This window comes from Heteronotia binoei, chromosome 9 (genome assembly GCF_032191835.1).
Source record: "Heteronotia binoei isolate CCM8104 ecotype False Entrance Well chromosome 9, APGP_CSIRO_Hbin_v1, whole genome shotgun sequence".
Lineage (NCBI taxonomy): Eukaryota > Metazoa > Chordata > Lepidosauria > Squamata > Gekkonidae > Heteronotia > Heteronotia binoei.
This window is the reverse complement of record NC_083231.1, coordinates 52119972-52137313: the sequence shown is the minus strand read 5'-3', so window position 1 is coordinate 52137313 and position 17342 is coordinate 52119972. Positions and strand designations below refer to the sequence as shown.

Below are 17342 nucleotides of genomic sequence, written 5' to 3'. Positions count from 1 at the left end.
GTACAAAAGTTACACAACTGAAGTAAACTTTGCAAGCGAATCTGTGAATACAGGTTTCTTTGACAGTAGTATGGTTAAATTACCCATATCATAGAGTTGCTGAGCTATGTTTGATATTGAATGCCAAAAGAGAATCTCTCTAGTCCTCCCCACAGTTCCACCTTATGCTACAGGCAAAAATGCACCACCAGCGCGCCCCCCCCACATTCTATTCTTGAGGAGCAGGAATCATTTGGCAGAAAAAGAGGTGCCAGACCTCATTAGCACAACTTATTTGGATATGCCACACACCCCTGACATCACCAGAAGTTGTACTAAATTATATCAGCTGAGCATCTACCTTAAAATGCTTCTTGAATTATAATTGTCATAATAAAACCTTACTCCTAATCATACTTTTTAAATTACTTTCTCCTATGTGGTCACAGCGGCATGATGAAGATTTCCATCTGCTTTATATGTTTATTTTCCCATTTTTTTGTGGGGGAAAATATTAGAAAGTTTATCAAATCTTAAGAGTTCAGCAAAATTCTCAGGGGAGAATGGAGCCCAGAAGCAAGTGTGGGTTTTTTTTTTTGGGGGGGGGGGTAAGAAAGAAAGAGCACAATAAAATTTAGAGGTTCCGGAGCTTCGCTCCTGTGAGCTCCTACCCAAGCTCTGAGGCCTGCTGAGGAGCAATATGGGTGTTGAGCTGCAGCAAAAGGGAGGTGAATTTTATCTCTCCGGAAATGTTGCATTGGATTCAATCCATTGTTCTTTCCTAGAATTTCCAAGTGTTCAGCCAAAACCATTTTTTTTTCATAACTAGCAAACAGTTACCTTATTGTACTAATGCAGAATGAAGTCTCAACTACCATATTGGGTAGAAGGGCAGGTGAAAAAATCCAGTTTTCTTCTGAACTTTTCTGGACCTTCACATGTCAAATGATGGGACCAAAAAATTCTGAGTTCAAATCAGTGAAGTTTTTAGAACTGACTCACATTTTATTAGTGATCTGGCCAGTATTTAATAATCAGGAGCTCTAAAAAGAGTCTTGACTTGTAATTTTAATGCATTAAAATTCTTTTTTGTTATATTTTTCCTGAAGTACCCAAGACTCCAGGGGACAAACGGTCTGGAAAGCCTGAAACATCTCCAGTTGCACATAGGTCAGGTATACAGCAGAAGGTGCAGCAGCAGCAACAGCACAAAGCAAACCAAGCTTTGCAAGTTCCTGCTGTATCTCTTTATCCTTCTCGTAAGAAAGTACCAGTCAAGGACCTCCCACCCTTTGGTAAGTGATGTGAGAGACTTCAGTTTGTTAAATAGAAAAAGAAAGAAAGCTTCCATATTATCAAATACTTTAAAAACCCTCTTAAAAGAAGAGTATTTTTGTAACAGGCTTATTTAAATTAATATTTCTGTATTATATTTTTACACAATAAAGGAATGCATTATTTAAGCAGGTGCAAAGATAAGAAAAATGCATTTTTAATACCTCACTTTGAGTAGATTCTTTTGCTCTTGTTCATTTAGACAATTGAGTGTTGCAGTTACAGGCTTGGATCCTGAAAACTGTTAGTGGAAAGCACTGACAGTCTATGATCTTCCCCACCCTGCAGCTATTTGAGATCCTGGGGAAGTTTATTCCTGGGGTCAAAGGATTTCCATGATTTTCTAGCTGAGAGGGAAGGGAATGAGATTGCTCTTTTTGCCTCTTGTGCAAGAAGAGGTCTGCTCATGGAAGAAAAAGAAAGAAGTGATTTTACCCACCCTTCCCCCTCCTCACTCCATCCACCTTTAATGAACCCATCCACTGTGCTTATGTCTTAACCCCCTTTTAAAACCATATATGTTCATGGCTATCACTACATCTGCTGGCTGTAAATTTTACAGTTTTCTCAATTAGTATTTAAAATGGTAGCTCCTTTATGTGTCCTGAAACAAGCCTGAAGAAACCAGTTTTCCAGACTTCAAGCTCTTTACTAGGAAAAGGCTTTGCAAGTGGATATTGCTATTCTTACACAGTGAAAATCCAGTTTCAAAGCACATTATTTAGTGTGTGTGAACTCACCCTTAGTCTGCCTTACAGAATTGTTCAAGTATAAATGAGAGGGGGGACTTATGTGTGCTGCCCTATATTTTAAGAAAAAGCGTTGTAAAAATGTAACAGTAGTAATTTTCAGTGCTATGTATGATGACTGCATCTTGTAAACACATCTTCCACAAACTGGGAAAGGTATGTGTGCATTTTGTTTACAAGAAGCCCTTTTTTCATTTTGTCAAAGGCATAAACTCCCCACAAGCTTTAAAGAAAATTCTTTCACTTTCCGAAGAGGGAAGTTTAGACCGTCATAAGAAACAAGCCGAGGACACAATTTCAAATGCTTCTTCACAGCTATCTTCTCCCCCCACTTCACCACAGGGCTCTCCAAGAAAAGGTACATAAACCCTTTTAAAACATTTGTTTTCTCTCCTGTCTTTCCTGCATATCCATTGTTGGTAATAACAACTGTTTGCAACTTTAACCACAATAAAATGCCAATTTTGTAGTCAAGCCATAGTATAACTTCTCATCATCAGTCCAGTCCAACAGAGCAAGTATATTTGCAGTTGATTGCTTGGACTGTGGCTTGCTTGGCAAGCCAGATAATTGCTTCATATCATGACTTATGGTCCATCAGTCAGGTGTAACCTGATCCAGTGTTGTGGGTGGTGGTGGGGATCTCACTCTTTCCTGAATGCATGAAATGCAGAAACTTTCAGAAAATAGGGATTGTAATGCTGTGTGTTTAGGGAAAAAATGTTCCCTTTTTCCCATATAATCTGTGATTGACTCCTTTATTTCCAGCAAGCTTAGTTATATCAAGATCTAGGATACTTTATTAGCTGCCAACTCCCAGAAATTATAAAAGCCCCAATAACTGCAAATATTGTCTTGTTAAAACATTTCCCAATTCATATTCATATTCTGAGTATGCAAGCAAGTCTTTGCTTCCCCAAGTTGGGGGAAAGTAGGTTATCTTAACAGTGCCCATACATTTGTGCCAGCAGCCACTGGGTTACAGTGGACAGAAGATTGGCTTATGGAAACAAAATGGTATTCCATCATACTCTGAACACACATGCAGGAGCCTTATTGGTTATCAGACCATTGATTATCCAAGCCAGTATTTACTCTGGCAGTAGCTGTCCAGAATCTCAGATAGAGGTCTTTCACATTACCTATTACCTAATCTGTTTAACTGGACAGAACCTGGGACCTTCTGTTTATCAAGTCAATGTTGAACCACTGATCCAAAGACCCTCTTCCAGTTTCATTCTCAAAGCTGTATGTGCTGCCACATAGTTTTAGAAATTTGTTCTCTACACTCATTCAATATAAGAAGGCTGGGTCACTTGAGAAGAGAGCATATTGGAGTTTCTTCCCATGACAATATTACTTGAGTTTCTGGAAGAGATTATTGTATTAGGACAGCAATCTTAGTGTCAGCAGCACCTCTGTTTTGCATTTGTGGCTTATGAGAGAATTATGGTGTAGCAGTTCCCTTATCATAAATTTAATATGAGAAAAAGCCTCCAAAGATTGTTCCAAATTATTTGAGTTTTGTATACCATGCTTTATCAAAGTTTGACAATATTTTTATTTGGATAGATTGGTCCCAAATATTACTGTTTTGTTTAGCCAGCATACATATTTGATAGCCAGACTTGCTTTGCTCTAGTTCTCTTGAGTATTCCCTCTGTGTAGGAAAAAGAGAAAAAAATAGTGGCATCTTGAGTTGTGCTATTGGTGCAAGGTGATGAAAATGGATAAACAACTACTTGCATGTACAATGAATGGGAGAAATGAGAACTTGCACATGTATTCATCTACACATTTAGAACTCATGTATCTTGCTGTGATAGAAATGTGCAGGTTCTCTGTTGGCATATTGAATTGGAAACATAAAATATGTGAATTGGTTGCTGCTTCTGGTTACTTGGGAAACACCTTATGAATTGCACTTGCATTAATGTGTGGATATTGTTGCTGTAATTGTGAGACTTCCACACCATGTGAAATCCACTTATGAGTACTCAAATGGTGCAGGGGAAGGATGTTTAACCCATGCTGCGCCTGAGATGTACTCACACCCCCTGTCTTGATTCTGGTGCTTTACTCCCAGTAACCAAGTACATGAAGCAGCTTTTCTTAACACTTAACCAAGCAATTGGAATGCTGTTGCAAACACATGTGCAGCTTGCCCTGGAAATGCAAATATTCTTATAAACTGTCTAATGTGTAATGGATGAGGTGGATAGAATTATAAGATGCTGAATATTATTTTACTGGTATAGAATTAGTTGGATGTGTAGAATGTTTGCAAGAAGTTGAGGGAAACTACAGTGACTCATACATAAAGACAAAGAAAAAGTAGAGACAAAAACTGCTTAACACCTATGCTATAACAGTGCAAGCTGGTGTTTTGTCATTTGCACCAGGTTAGATGACTGGCTCCCTTCCTGTCTTGCCATGACTTAGCCACATGAGCTATGCAAAGGCCATCGTCAGATTAGATTACTGTAACTCGCTCTGTGCAGGGCTAACCTTGAGCTGATCCGGAAACTTCAACTACTCCAGGATGCAGCTGTGCATGTTCTTACAAGAAACTCATTTAGAGCCCATTTCCAACTTGTCAAATACTTGATCAAGTTCAAGGTCTTGTTATTAACCTTTAAGGCCCTAAACCACTATTTCCCATTTGCAGGGTCAGGACCCGGTACTGGGCCATGGAAGCTTCGCTACTGGGTCACAAGAAAAGCCAAAGCTAGCCCCACCCCAGCAAAGCATGACTTCTGCTCTGCTTCCTTCCTTCCACCATCTCTCTGTTGTATAGAGAAAAGCTAGCCTTGAAGACTGACACAGGCTGCAAAACCTGAGCTCCATTTAGCTTCTTTCCTTCCCCCATCTCTGTGTTGTGCAGAGAAAAGCTAGCCTTGAAGACTGACACAGGCTGCAAAGCCTGAGATCTGTTTGGCTTCCTTCCTTCCCCCGTCTCTGTGTTGTGCGGAAAGGATCTGGGCTGCCTCTCCTTCTTCTCCCCCTCTCCCAGTGTTTGAGAGAAAAGCTGGCGTCCACTGGCACTTTAGATCCATGAAGTGTTCTTCAAGGTATGAGCTTTTATGTGCCTTGCAATATGCTCTTTTGGGGAGATTTCCCCGGGCAGCAAAGAAGGGGAGTGAGCTTTTTTCAGCCGGGAGGGGCGGGGAGTGGACATTCCAGTAGCTATTTTTTTTTTACCGAACGACCCCTGGGCAGAATTGTTGCTGGCTGGGGTAATCTGATGGTGAGTAAAGCTTTTCCCCCCTTTGTCCCCCCTTCTTTCTTTTTCCCTCTGCAAGGGATGCTCTGTCCGTATTCTTGGTGCTGGGGGTGGGGGGAAGCAACAGTGGGAGGGCTTCTAGTGCTCTGGCCCCACTGGTGGACATTCTGGTGCTTTTGGGGCATTGTATGAGAGAATTTTGGACTGGATGGTCCACTGGTCTTATCCAACATGGCTTCTCTTATGTTCTTTCTTTCCATGTCTTTCTTTTCTTTTCTTTTCCTTTCCTTTCCTTCCATTTCATTCTTTTCTTCCATTTTCACTGGATGAAACTTTTCTGTTCATCATACTATTGTTGCAGACATAGAAGCTTTGTCAATAAAAAATTGGTACCCCCATTTGTAGCCAGCTGGCCTTTCTATGAGATTTCTGTGTGAGCGAGAGAGAGGTGTGGGGCAGAAAGAGATTATTGGAGATTACTGCTAAGAACATAAGAGAAGCCATGTTGGATCAGGCCAATGGCCCATCCAGTCCAACACTCTGTGTCGCACAGTGGCCAAAAATTTATGCTTGTAGCCGCCACTACCTCCTGTGGCAATGAATTCCACATGTTAATCACCCTTTGGGTGAAGAAGTGCTTCCTTTTATCTGTTTTAACCTGACTGCTCAGCAATTTCATCGAATGCCCACGAGTACTTGTATTGTGAGAAAGGGAGAAAAGTACTTCTTTCTCTGCTTTCTCCATCCCATGCATTATCTTGTAAACCTCTATCATGTCACCCCGCAGTTGACGTTTCTCCAAGCTAAAGAGCCCCAAGCGTTTTAACCTTTCTTCATAGGGAAAGTGTTCCAACCCTTTAATCGTTCTAGTTGCCCTTTTCTGGACTTTTTCCAATGCTATAATATCCTTTTTGAGGTGCGGTGACCAGAATTGCACACAGTATTCCAAATGAGACCGCACCATCGATTTATACAGGGGTATTATGATACTGGCTGATTTGTTTTCAATTCCCTTCCTAATAATTCCCAGCATGGCGTTGGCCTTTTTCATTGCAATCGCACACTGTCTTGACATTTTCAGTGAGTTATCTACCAAGACCCCAAGATCTCTCTCTTGATCATTCTCTGCCAGTTCACACCCCATCAACTTGTATTTGTAGCTGGGTTTCTTGGCCCCAATGTGCATTACTTTGCACTTGGCCACATTGAATCTCATCTCTCACGTCGACGCCCACTCACCCAACCTCAACAGATCCCTTTGGAGTGCCTCACAATCCTCTCTGGTTCTCACCACCCTGGGCAATTTAGTTCACTTCACTGCTCACTCCCAACTCCAAATCGTTTATGAATAAGTTAAAGAGCATGGGACCCAGTTCCGAGCCCTGCGGCACCCCACTGCTTACCGTCCTCCACTGCGAAGACTGCCCATTTATACTCACTCTCTGCTTCCTATTAATTAGCCAGTTTTTGATCCACAAGAGGATCTTTTGAGCTTTCTAAGGAGCCTTTGATGAGGAACTTTATCAAAAGCTTTCTGGAAGTCAAGGTAAACAACATCTATTGGGTCTCCTTTGTCCACATGTTTGTTCACCCCCTCAAAGACTGTAACAGGTTAGTAAGGCAAGATCTTCCCTTACAGAACCCATGCTGAGTCTTCCTCAATAACCCGTGTTAATCAATGTGCCTACTCATTCTGTCCTTGATAATGGTTTCTACCAACTTTCCCGATGTTGAAGTCAGACTGACTGGCCTGTAATTTCCCGGATCTCCTCTGGAACCCTTTTTAAAGATGGGGATGACATTTGCTACCTTCCAGTCCTCAGGAACAGAGGCAGATTTCAATGAAAGATTGCATATTTTTGTCAGAAGAGCCACAAGTTCAACTTTGAGTTCTTTCAGAACTCTTGGATGTGTGCCATCTGGACCTGGTGACTTATTAGTTTTTAATTCGTCTATCAGTTGTAGGACCTCCTCTCTTGTCACTTCAATCTGAGTCAGGTCTTTCAACACCCCTTCCAAAATTAGTGGTTCTGGAGCAGGCAAACACTTCTCATCTTCCACAGTGAAGACGGAGGAAAAAAATGCATTCAGCTTCTCAGCCATTTCCCTATCCTCCTTCAGTAATCCTTTGACCCCTTGGTCATCTAATGGCCCCACTACCTCCCTGGCTGGTTTCCTGCTTCTAATATATTTGAAGACATTTTTATTGTTGGTCTTTATGTTTTTTGCAATATGCTCCTCATAGTCCCTTTTTGCCTGTCTGATCACAGTCTTGCATTTGATTTGCCATAGCCTGTGTTCCCTTTTATTAATTTCACTTGGACTAGCTTTCCACCGCTTAAAGGAGTCCTTCTTACCTTTTACAGCTTCCATTTCTTTGTTTGTTAACCATGTAGGCCTTTTCTTATACCTGTTTGTGCCTTTCCTAACTTGTGGTATATATTTTATCTGAGCTTCTAGGATTGTAGTTTTAAATAGCCTCCAAGCTTCCCCAAGGGTTTGGATTGTATTTACCTTTCCTTTCAGTTTCCTCTTCACATGCCTCCTCATCTCAGAGAATTTACCCCTTTTAAATGTGGTCGTGCTGGTCTTTTGGGACAACTCTCTATTTATACAAATGGTGAAATCAATAACGTTATGGTCACTGCTCCCAAGCGGTGCGATCACTTTTACATCTCTCACCAAGTCTTGGGCATTACTTAGGACCAAATCCAGGATTGCGCCACCCCTGATAGGTTCTGAGACCATCTGCTCCATAGCACAGTCATTGAGAGCATCAAGAAACTCAATCTCTTTCTCTCGACCAGAACACATATTGATCCAATCAATCTGCGGGTAGTTAAAATCACCTATTACAACACAGTTTTTACGTTTAGCTGCTATCTTTAATCCTTCCATCATATTATAATCGTCCTCTATCTTTTGATTTGGTGGGCGATAGCAAACTCTCATAGTTAAATTTCCTTTTGGGCCCTCTATTTCAACCCAAAGCATTTCTAGAAGGGAATCTAATTCTCTGACATCAGTCTTATTGGACCGTATACCTTCTCTGACATACAGAGCCACCCCAGCTCCAACCCTTCCCTCCCTATCCTTCCAATATAACTTATATCCAGGAATCACCGTGCCCAATGATTCTCCTCATTCCACCAAGTTTCTGAAATTCCCACAATGTCTATGTTTTCTCCCAACACTAAACATTCCAGCTCATCAGTTTTGCTTCGAACACTTCTAGCATTTGCATGCAAGCATCTATAATTTCCGATGCAAGCTAGGCCCGCAACCTTCCTTCTGCTGCCTCGAGACTTTGGCAGACAGTCCATACTGTTTGTCACCATCTCAGTGGTCAACTCTGATTCATTACCCGGTAGAAAAGTAACAGCTAACCCTTCATCTCTTTGAGATGAGTCCTCCCGAACCAGAGACATTTCATCTCCTGTCGGCTTTCTCCCAAGATTTAGTTTAAAAACTGCTCTGCCACCTTTTTGATTTTAAACGCCAGCAGTCTGGTTCCATCTGGGGACAAGTGGAGACTGTCTCTTTTGTACAGCTCCCGCTTGCTCCAGAAAGCATCCCAGTGCCTAACAAACTTAAACCCTTCCTCCCTACACCATCGTCTCATCCACACATTGAGACTTCTAATTTGTGCCTGTCTCTCCTGCACTGCATGTGGAACAGGTAGCACTTCTGAGAAGGCTACCTTGGAGGTCCTGGCCTTAAGTCTCCTGCCTAGCAGCCTAAATTTTTCCTCCATGACCTCACGACTGCATTTCCCCACATCGTTGGTGCCAACATGCACCACGACCGCTGGCTCCTCCCCAGCACTGTCTATCAGCCTATCTACTACACACATAATGTCCGCTACCTTTACACCAGGCAGGCAAGTCACCATACGGTCAGTACGTGGTTTTGCCACCCAGCTGTCTACTCGCTTAAGGATCGAATCACCAACTACCAAGACCCCCCCTCCATGCCCAGGGATGGTTCCTTGGTGCGAAAGGATTCCTGCTCACCAACTGAAGAAGAGGTCCCTTCGGAGGGCACATTACCCTTATCCTCAGCATGGTACCCTGTTCCCTCTCGACCCTCATGCTCCCTGGCAGCAATGGGGCTGCTACGTTCAGAGCGAGGCTCATCTAATACGTCCCCAAGAGTCTTCCCCGAGTGTCTAACTGACTGTCTCTGCTTCTCCAGGTCAGTCACCTAGGCCTCAAGGATACGAACTCATTCCCTGAGGACCAGGAGCTCCTTGCATCGAGCACACACCTAAGACTTCTGTCCTGTGGGCAGATAGTCATACATGTGACACTCAGTGCAAAACACTGGAAAGTATATCTCAACAGCACTGGAAGTGATGGTACTATGAACTTGGCACCATTTTACTGGTCCTGTTTTTAACAGCTGTCTGACACCAAAATTAAACTCCTCCTGTAGATATTAAAAAGGATGATAGTAGTTCACTGGCTAAGTATCTGCACAACAGGTTGCTTTTAAAGGCATGGGAAACACAGCCAGTAAAAAGCCCCTCATAAATATCCTTTTTGGGATAACTGCAGAAAAGCTTGTATGAACTTTATATAACTTGAAATTAATTCATTAATTGCAGTACAATTTTCTGCTACCTTTCACAGCAATTTCCCAGTGTTTCAGTCTAGGAAAAGTATGAAAAATAGCTGTCAAAAGATTTCCTTGAAACCAAGCAAATTTGGTTGTAGCTTGAGGAAGGGTTCCAGTAGTAGCAGCTGAAGGAAGGGCCCACTAAATGTGTCAGCATATCTTGAGGTACAGCAGCAGCCAGGGCTCAGTGTGGGTGGTATACAGCACTGGCATTCCTGATGGCAATGGCAACAGCACTTCCAACTGCATACACTGGCCAGTGCTGTTGAGGAAGGGGTGTGTAGGTGGTGCAGGCAATTGAACATGGGCATTAGGAGTGCTTGCAAGCTGGAGAAGAACACACAAACAAATAGGTGCATGCAGGTGTGAGAGTGGAAAGAGAGGACCCTGGGAATGTATGAAAAAGTTGCAGACCACCCACTTTCCACCCCCATTTTGGATCAGCATGAGTTTTAGCAGAAAGATTTTTATGAAAACAAAGTTACTTTAAAAGAAGAGGCAGTTTGGGGGAGTGCCCTGGATGTGACATCACAGGAAAAGGTGAAGTTTTGGTTTAGTGTGCCCTGGAAGTGACATCACTTGGCCTTTGACCTGGAAAGGGCACCACAGGAAATGACATAATTCCTATCTCCCGGCTCCACCCCCGAATTTTAGTGGGCCACAAAGGAGCAGTATAAAAATAACTGGACCACGGGAAAGAAAAGTTTGGGAAACCCTGCCTTAAACAATCTGGGACCAGTGTATCTGTGGGACCGCCTCTCTTGGTACATTCCCCAGAAAGCTTGCTTGCTTTATTTATTCATTCATTCACTCACACACTCACACACACACACCACACCACATATATATCCTGCCCTCCCTGCTCAGTGGGTGACAACTTACTAGTTATTCCTGCCTGAAAAATATCCAGCTGTCCTCAACCAGAACCAGGGCCTTTTCAGTCCTGGCCCCAGCCTGGTGGAACTCTTTTCCTGGTGAGATCTGGGCCCTGCCAAGACCTGATGAAATTTCACAGGGCCCATAGGCCTGAGATGTTCTGCCAAGCTTATGACTGAAGACAACAGTTTCCATTAAGATGGACTTCCCTCCCTTGTTTCCTTTTCTCCTTTCTTTCCCTTTTCTTCCCCATCCCCTTTCCCTTCCCTTAATTGTTATTCCTCTATTAAATTTGTATGACATTACTCCCCTCTCTGGATAAAGGGCACTACGATAAAGGGCACTACGTTTTGTTTCCTTTAAGTGCTATTGTGTTTGACTGTAATGGTATTGTTGAGAGTTGTTTTCATTAATTTATTTTATGGCTATGTTGTTATCCAGTTTGAGCCCTGTTGTACACGGGAGGGAGAGCTATAAATCCAATAAATAAATAATTTCACATCCCAATTAATATTTTTTCCAGAAAACCTACATTAGTATCATCTAGCGTGTTAAGATATTGAAGAAGGTCTGAAAGGGCAGAAACCTCTAGTTTATAGGCACAATGTTTTAGAATGACGGGCATTTTCTGTTAGTAGTAAGGTTGTCTTGGTGTTTCTCTGAGGCATCATGTCCTGGTTTCTGAAACAGGTGCTTTCAAGCGTAGGTTCCACATCTGGCAGTAAATTCAGTATTGCTAAGGCTTGCCCTACATTCATTAATTTTATATTGCATTGTTTCTGTTGTCCCTGATACAAGGACTAGGGTATGGTTCTCATATCAGTATTTCTGGAACAATCTGTGGCCACATGTGTGCATATAATTATGTAGAGATGCGGCCATAACTGTTTAGCTATGGTTTCTTTTATTGTGGTGAGGTAGGTTTGTTTGTGACCATGACTGCTGTCTTGATTACTGTGGCTTTATCCACACAACACTTCCTCAGTTCAAATTGCTGCACCATGGATAGTTGGGATGTTATGCCATGGAACACATTCGGATATTGCGATTTAGCCCCGTAATACTGAAGATTGCTCAAGGTGTAACAGGTATAAAGGTAACTTTGGACTTCAGCACTTAAAACTTTGTCAGACGAATAATTTTTTCCTTGTTCTCAAATGCCTTGCCTTTTGTCCTACTCACAATAAGAAGGTAAAATAAAAAAATAACCATTTGCAAGAGCTCCTTTATTTTTAATTTTTATTTCAGTACAGAAGATTTATTGTGGAAATCTTCAGATTGATTTAAATGACTTTGTTCCTTGTGCAGGTTATACTCTGGCTCCCAGTGGCACGGTGGATAACTTTTCAGATTCTGGCCACAGTGAAATTTCTTCCAGATCTAGCATTGTCAGCAATTCTTCATTTGACTCCATGCCCGTTTCAATACATGATGAGAGGAGACAGAGGCATTCTGTCAGCATTGTGGAGACGAATCTTGGAGTGGGAAGGATTGACAGAAGAGCCATGATTGAACCAGATCAGTACAGCCTAGGGTAGGAACTGTTTGCTTGCATTTTACATTTATTAGGTCTATATTCTAGGACGGGGTGGCCAAACTTGTGTAATGTAAGAGCCACATAGGATAAATGACAGATGTTTGAGACATGACATGAACAAATATTACACACATTTTTTTCTTAAAATTCTTAATACTTTCTTTGCATAGAAAGATAAAACACATATGTATGCACTTGACAACATGACCATGCTAAAAGGAGACTTTTTAAAAAACAAAAGCTGGGAATAACAGTCCCCATAAAAACAGTACAGGGAAAGGTTAGGAAATTATTCTTGGCACTAGTGGGAGAAGGAAACACCCATGTACTACATAAATCACTAACCACCATTTGCATGAAACTAAGTTATGAAACTAAGGGGGAATCCTGCACTGCCCACTTCAATTCTGTCCCTCCTTCCAGTGGCTCCCTCATCTCTTGCACTCTCTTTCCCTGCTCTAGGTCTCCAGACAACCTCTATGGTGGAGAAGAAGAGCTTGCAAGCCTACCTATTTCCTCCCCCACTTCACACACAGTGGAAATTTTCACCTATGTATGGGTCAGACCTCAGAAGCTGACCAAGGTTAACTGCTAAGCATGCTTGCTTGAGAGTAAGCCTGCATTAAATTTCTCCTTGTCCTCCAGGAGCCACACAATATGTGTGAGAGAATTGCATGTGGTTCCCGAGTCACAGTTTGGTCACCCCTGTTCTAGGACATCAAGTTGTTGCTTTTTTTCCCTTTGTTTTGAAAGTGGGCTTCATTTGGGTTAACTGGTATGAGTTGTGCATTTTATGTTGAGTCTTTAGTGAAGCTTGCCTTTCAGTAAAAAGTAAAACACTACATGCCTGGACCCCTATGACTCTAGCATGGCAGTAATATACATTATCATAATTTTATGACTTAATGTTTGTGATACCACTTACATTTAATTTACTAATAAATAGCAAAGTATGGGCTGTGGATGCAGCCCACCAAATTCAACCTGGGCCAGTTAAAAGAATAATTTAGTAGGTATCTGTTGGGATACTAAGAATACTTATATCTGACTCATTTCCAGCCAAATCCCTGCCACCAGTCCCTTTCCCCAAGCCTTCTAAATTGAGGTGGGCAGCTGGGACAGTTGTGTCTCTGGCTTTAGGTCTAAGTGCAGCAGCATTAGGCCTATTTGGAAAGCATGGGAAATGTAATGAAAGTCTTGGTCTCAAGTTAGTCCAGGACAATGCAGCTTGTTTTCTGTGCAATTAAATTATCAGCATTGGTAGTGAGAAACAGCATATCCCCAAGATTCTTACATCAAAATTTTCCCCTTAGTGATGCCTGAAAGGAATTTTTATACGGTGTTTCATTTGTTTCACAGCATGTTATCAGATTAATTTGAAGTTTGGTCAGCAACTACTGACTTTCTTGGGAGGGGGCACTGATATATTTACAGAAAACTTTTCTGTGCATTGACTGGGTGTGTGTGGAAATAGTAGATTAAAAATTAGCCTTCCATTTGTGGTCAAGTAATGATTGTGACACAGAGTGGTAAAGCTGCAGTTCTGCAGTCTAAGCTCTATGCTCATGACCTGAGTTCGATCCTGGTGGAAGTTGGGTTCAGGTAGTTGGTTCAAGGTTGACTCAGCCCTCCATCCTTCTGAGGTCGGTAAAATGAGTACCCAGCTTGCTGGGGGGAAAGTGTAGATGACTGGGGAAGGCAATGGCAAGCTACCCCATAAAAAGTCTGCCATGAAAACGTCGTAATGTGATATCACCCCAGAGTCGGAAACGACTGGTGCTTGTACAGGGGACTACCTTTACTTTTTAATGAATGTTGCACAGTTCCTTTGATTTGCAGTGACTATACTGTACATTTTAACATTTTTCATTGCTGTGTCTTTTAGCTCCTATGCACCATTGACAGAGAACAGAGGCTTGTACGCTGGGGCAACCATGCTTTCTTCTCCCAGTACGGAGGAGCTGTCACAGGATCAGGGAGATCGAGCATCACTTGATGCAGCAGATAGTGGCCGTGGCAGTTGGACTTCTTGCTCAAGTGGTTCTCATGACAACATACAGACAATACAGCACCAGCGAAGTTGGGAGACTCTTCCTTTTGGACATGCTCATTTCGATAGTTCAGGCGATGGGGCAGGACTGTGGGCCTCAGGCAGCCACATGGACCCGATGATGTTCTCCGATCATGGCACAAAGTATGGCAGGCAGAGTCAAGGTAGGGAGGGCCTTGATCAAGCACAGTCCAGAGCAAGCTGGGCATCCTCCACAGGCTACTGGGGAGAGGACTCTGAAGGTGATACAGGTACCATAAAACGGCGGGGTGGGAAGGATGTATCAGCTGAAGCTGAAACCAGTAGCATAACATCTATAACAGCAGAGGATTCAAAGCCAGTCCCCATGCCAGCTCATATAGCTCTGACAACAAGTAATGCAAAGGGTCTTATTGGTAAGTTTAACTTTGTTTACCACCCAAGTATCCTACATATTTGTTGTAAATCTGAATTTACTTTACAAATATTTTTTTCTTTTAATCTTTTTTTTTAAAGCAAAACAAATCATACCCTTATGTCATGTTTTGCTTTTTTACATAAAGCTTTTTGTCCTGTGGGTCTTATTGTTTTCATTAAGAAGCTTCTTGACCTTGTCACACACCTTAGTCAATACCAACACTGGATCTTTTCTTCCAACTTGTCTACATGTTTGGGTCAGGTTCTCTCCCCACACACTTTTTAAAGATAAAAGAAAAACATGGGCTCCTATTTTTGTTCTTTGTCAGCAATACCAATGCATTGTTCAGGAATCTTCTGTCATCAGAGATAATTACAAGTTATTTCAAGTTTCTTTTCCACTTTAATGTCTAGTATAGATATGTGGTTATCAGCATGTGAATGTTTTAATGTTAGTGATCAAGGGATTAAAGGGCTGGAGTACCTTTTGCTACAGTATGTGTTAAACTATTTTAGAATTAGAGTGATTTCTTTATTTTCATTGCATTTTTTCCAGATTTTTTAAAAAATTCATAGACACTAGTGAATCAATAGCTAGTGACAAGTGGCAATCCATAAACTATAGTAGAGTTTTGGGGTGAGTGGGTGGAGGAAGCACTCATAAGCACTGGAGAGCCACTCTGGGGCCACAAGGACTGATAATTCAGCTGTGGTTCAGTCTTGACTGCATCTTGTTTATTCTCAGCAGCCATCGGTTATATGCATGAACCAAAGTAATTTCAGTTATGTCACACTTCAGAGTGATTTAATTTACTTCACTCACAACTCCTCAAAAGGAAGAAAAAGGCAAAGAACAAGCCCTTGTGTACACCTAGAAGGGCTTTTACATTATATGTATGTATTTCTTTTTGGACTGAAAGAATGCTTACTAAGACTTTGAGAGGTCCAAAAGATTTGTAGGAAGAATTGCATATGTACATACACACTTGCTTGCCATTACTATTACTATCAGGAAGTTAATTATTTCCTTGTTACATGGTTTCAGTAACTCTTTTTCAGAAGCTCAAACAGGCTGCTTCCAAAGGCAGTCTCAGCCAGTTTATTATCTCAAATGGCACATAATGGAAATATGCTATTGTATAGCCAATCAGATTCAGTGACATGAATTTATACAGCCAAATCAGATTAAGGACAAAGAAGTATTACAGTCCTTCTGCATAGGTTGCATGACATTGCTTATCCAATCAGATTTAGTCACATGGTGTCACATAGCGAAATCATACTGTGGACAATCCTTTCTGCACTATGAAAGAGCAAACTTTTGTCTCATTTTGCAGGGTCCTTTTGAAATATTGCAGAAACTGACAGGTTTGGGGGGGTTTCTTTGTATGAAGCGTACCCCCTTCACAAAATGTGTGCGCTCTCCTAATATTTTACATTTGTTGTGTTTTTGTATGTGATTAGGCAACCTGATTGGAAAGGCAATATAAATCTTTCTTTAAGTATATGTATAACTCTGTGTAAGGAATTACTAAAAAACACAGTGCTCAAGGAACATATGTTTAAATTTCAATTATATTGATTTTATTGTTTTTATTGGGACTGCACGTGAAAAATTAGATAGAATAGAAATTAGAAAAAAATAGATAAAATTATCACAGTTTAACAATACACACCTATAATACTATTGTATATGTGGTCTTAATATAATCTGTTCTACAGAGTAATTCAGTATGCAAGCTGAATTAGTGCTATTTGCAATTCTATTTCTTCTAGAACATGAAAGCAAAGTCATGTATTGTCTACGCTGTGCATTTTTTATCAACTGTGTCCTTTAGATATCTAAAGGATTCTTATCGTCATGCTCTGCATGTATAATTTTGTCTTGTCACTAGCTGTTTTTACTTATTGCCTCATAACTTAACCATGTGCATACAGTCACAAGCCAACCAGAATGATGATGCACTTCATTTGAGTATGAGAACTTCGAATACATATTCAGTTCTTCCTTTGAAATTAGTTATATGTACCTGTTCTAATCTTTGGCTGGATTGTATCCATACTTTGTTATTTTATGCCACTTTGTTATTTTATATCTGCACTTTATTTGAGGCACATCAGAATTACCTGAATTATATCAATATAGCCAAAATCCATGGATTCATAGTGCTTGTGACAAATATGTGTAAATGATCATCACTTCAAATGTTGCACTGTTTTACTGCAGCTCGAAAAGAAGGCCGCTATCGTGAACCTCCACCAACCCCGCCTGGTTACGTTGGAATACCTATTGCTGACTTTGCAGAAGGAGTTTCCCACCCAGCCCGAAAACCTCCAGATTACAACGTAGCACTTCAGAGGTCAAGGATGGTGGCACGGTCGAGTGAAGCCTCTGGGACTTCGACTTCACAACAGCAATCACAGGGTCATTCATCCAGCAGACCTGTTAACAAACCTCAGTGGCACAAACCAAATGAGTCAGACCCACATCTTACTCACTATCAGCCTCAAGGGTTTTCCACAGAAGAGGATGGTAAACAGCTTATCGCATTTTCAGAATAATATCTAAAAGATACATTT

At 41.4% G+C, this 17342-nt stretch overlaps 1 protein-coding gene across 8 annotated transcripts in view; it reads left to right on the top strand.

The window, feature by feature from the left end:
- RAPGEF2 (Rap guanine nucleotide exchange factor 2) overlaps positions 1-17342 on the top strand; it is a 252297-nt gene that overhangs the window by 232205 nt on the left and 2750 nt on the right. For 6 of the 8 annotated variants that reach the window (XM_060246577.1, XM_060246578.1, XM_060246576.1 and 3 more), the window contains 5 exons: positions 1089-1274; positions 2269-2421; positions 12088-12313; positions 14202-14761; positions 16990-17295. In XM_060246577.1, the coding sequence (XP_060102560.1) occupies positions 1089-1274; positions 2269-2421; positions 12088-12313; positions 14202-14761; positions 16990-17295 (1431 nt within the window). Of the gene's footprint in view, positions 1-1088; positions 1275-2268; positions 2422-12087; positions 12314-14201; positions 14762-16989; positions 17296-17342 lie in introns of those variants that run through there. The other 2 variants (XM_060246579.1, XM_060246583.1) reach the window with 2 other exon arrangements.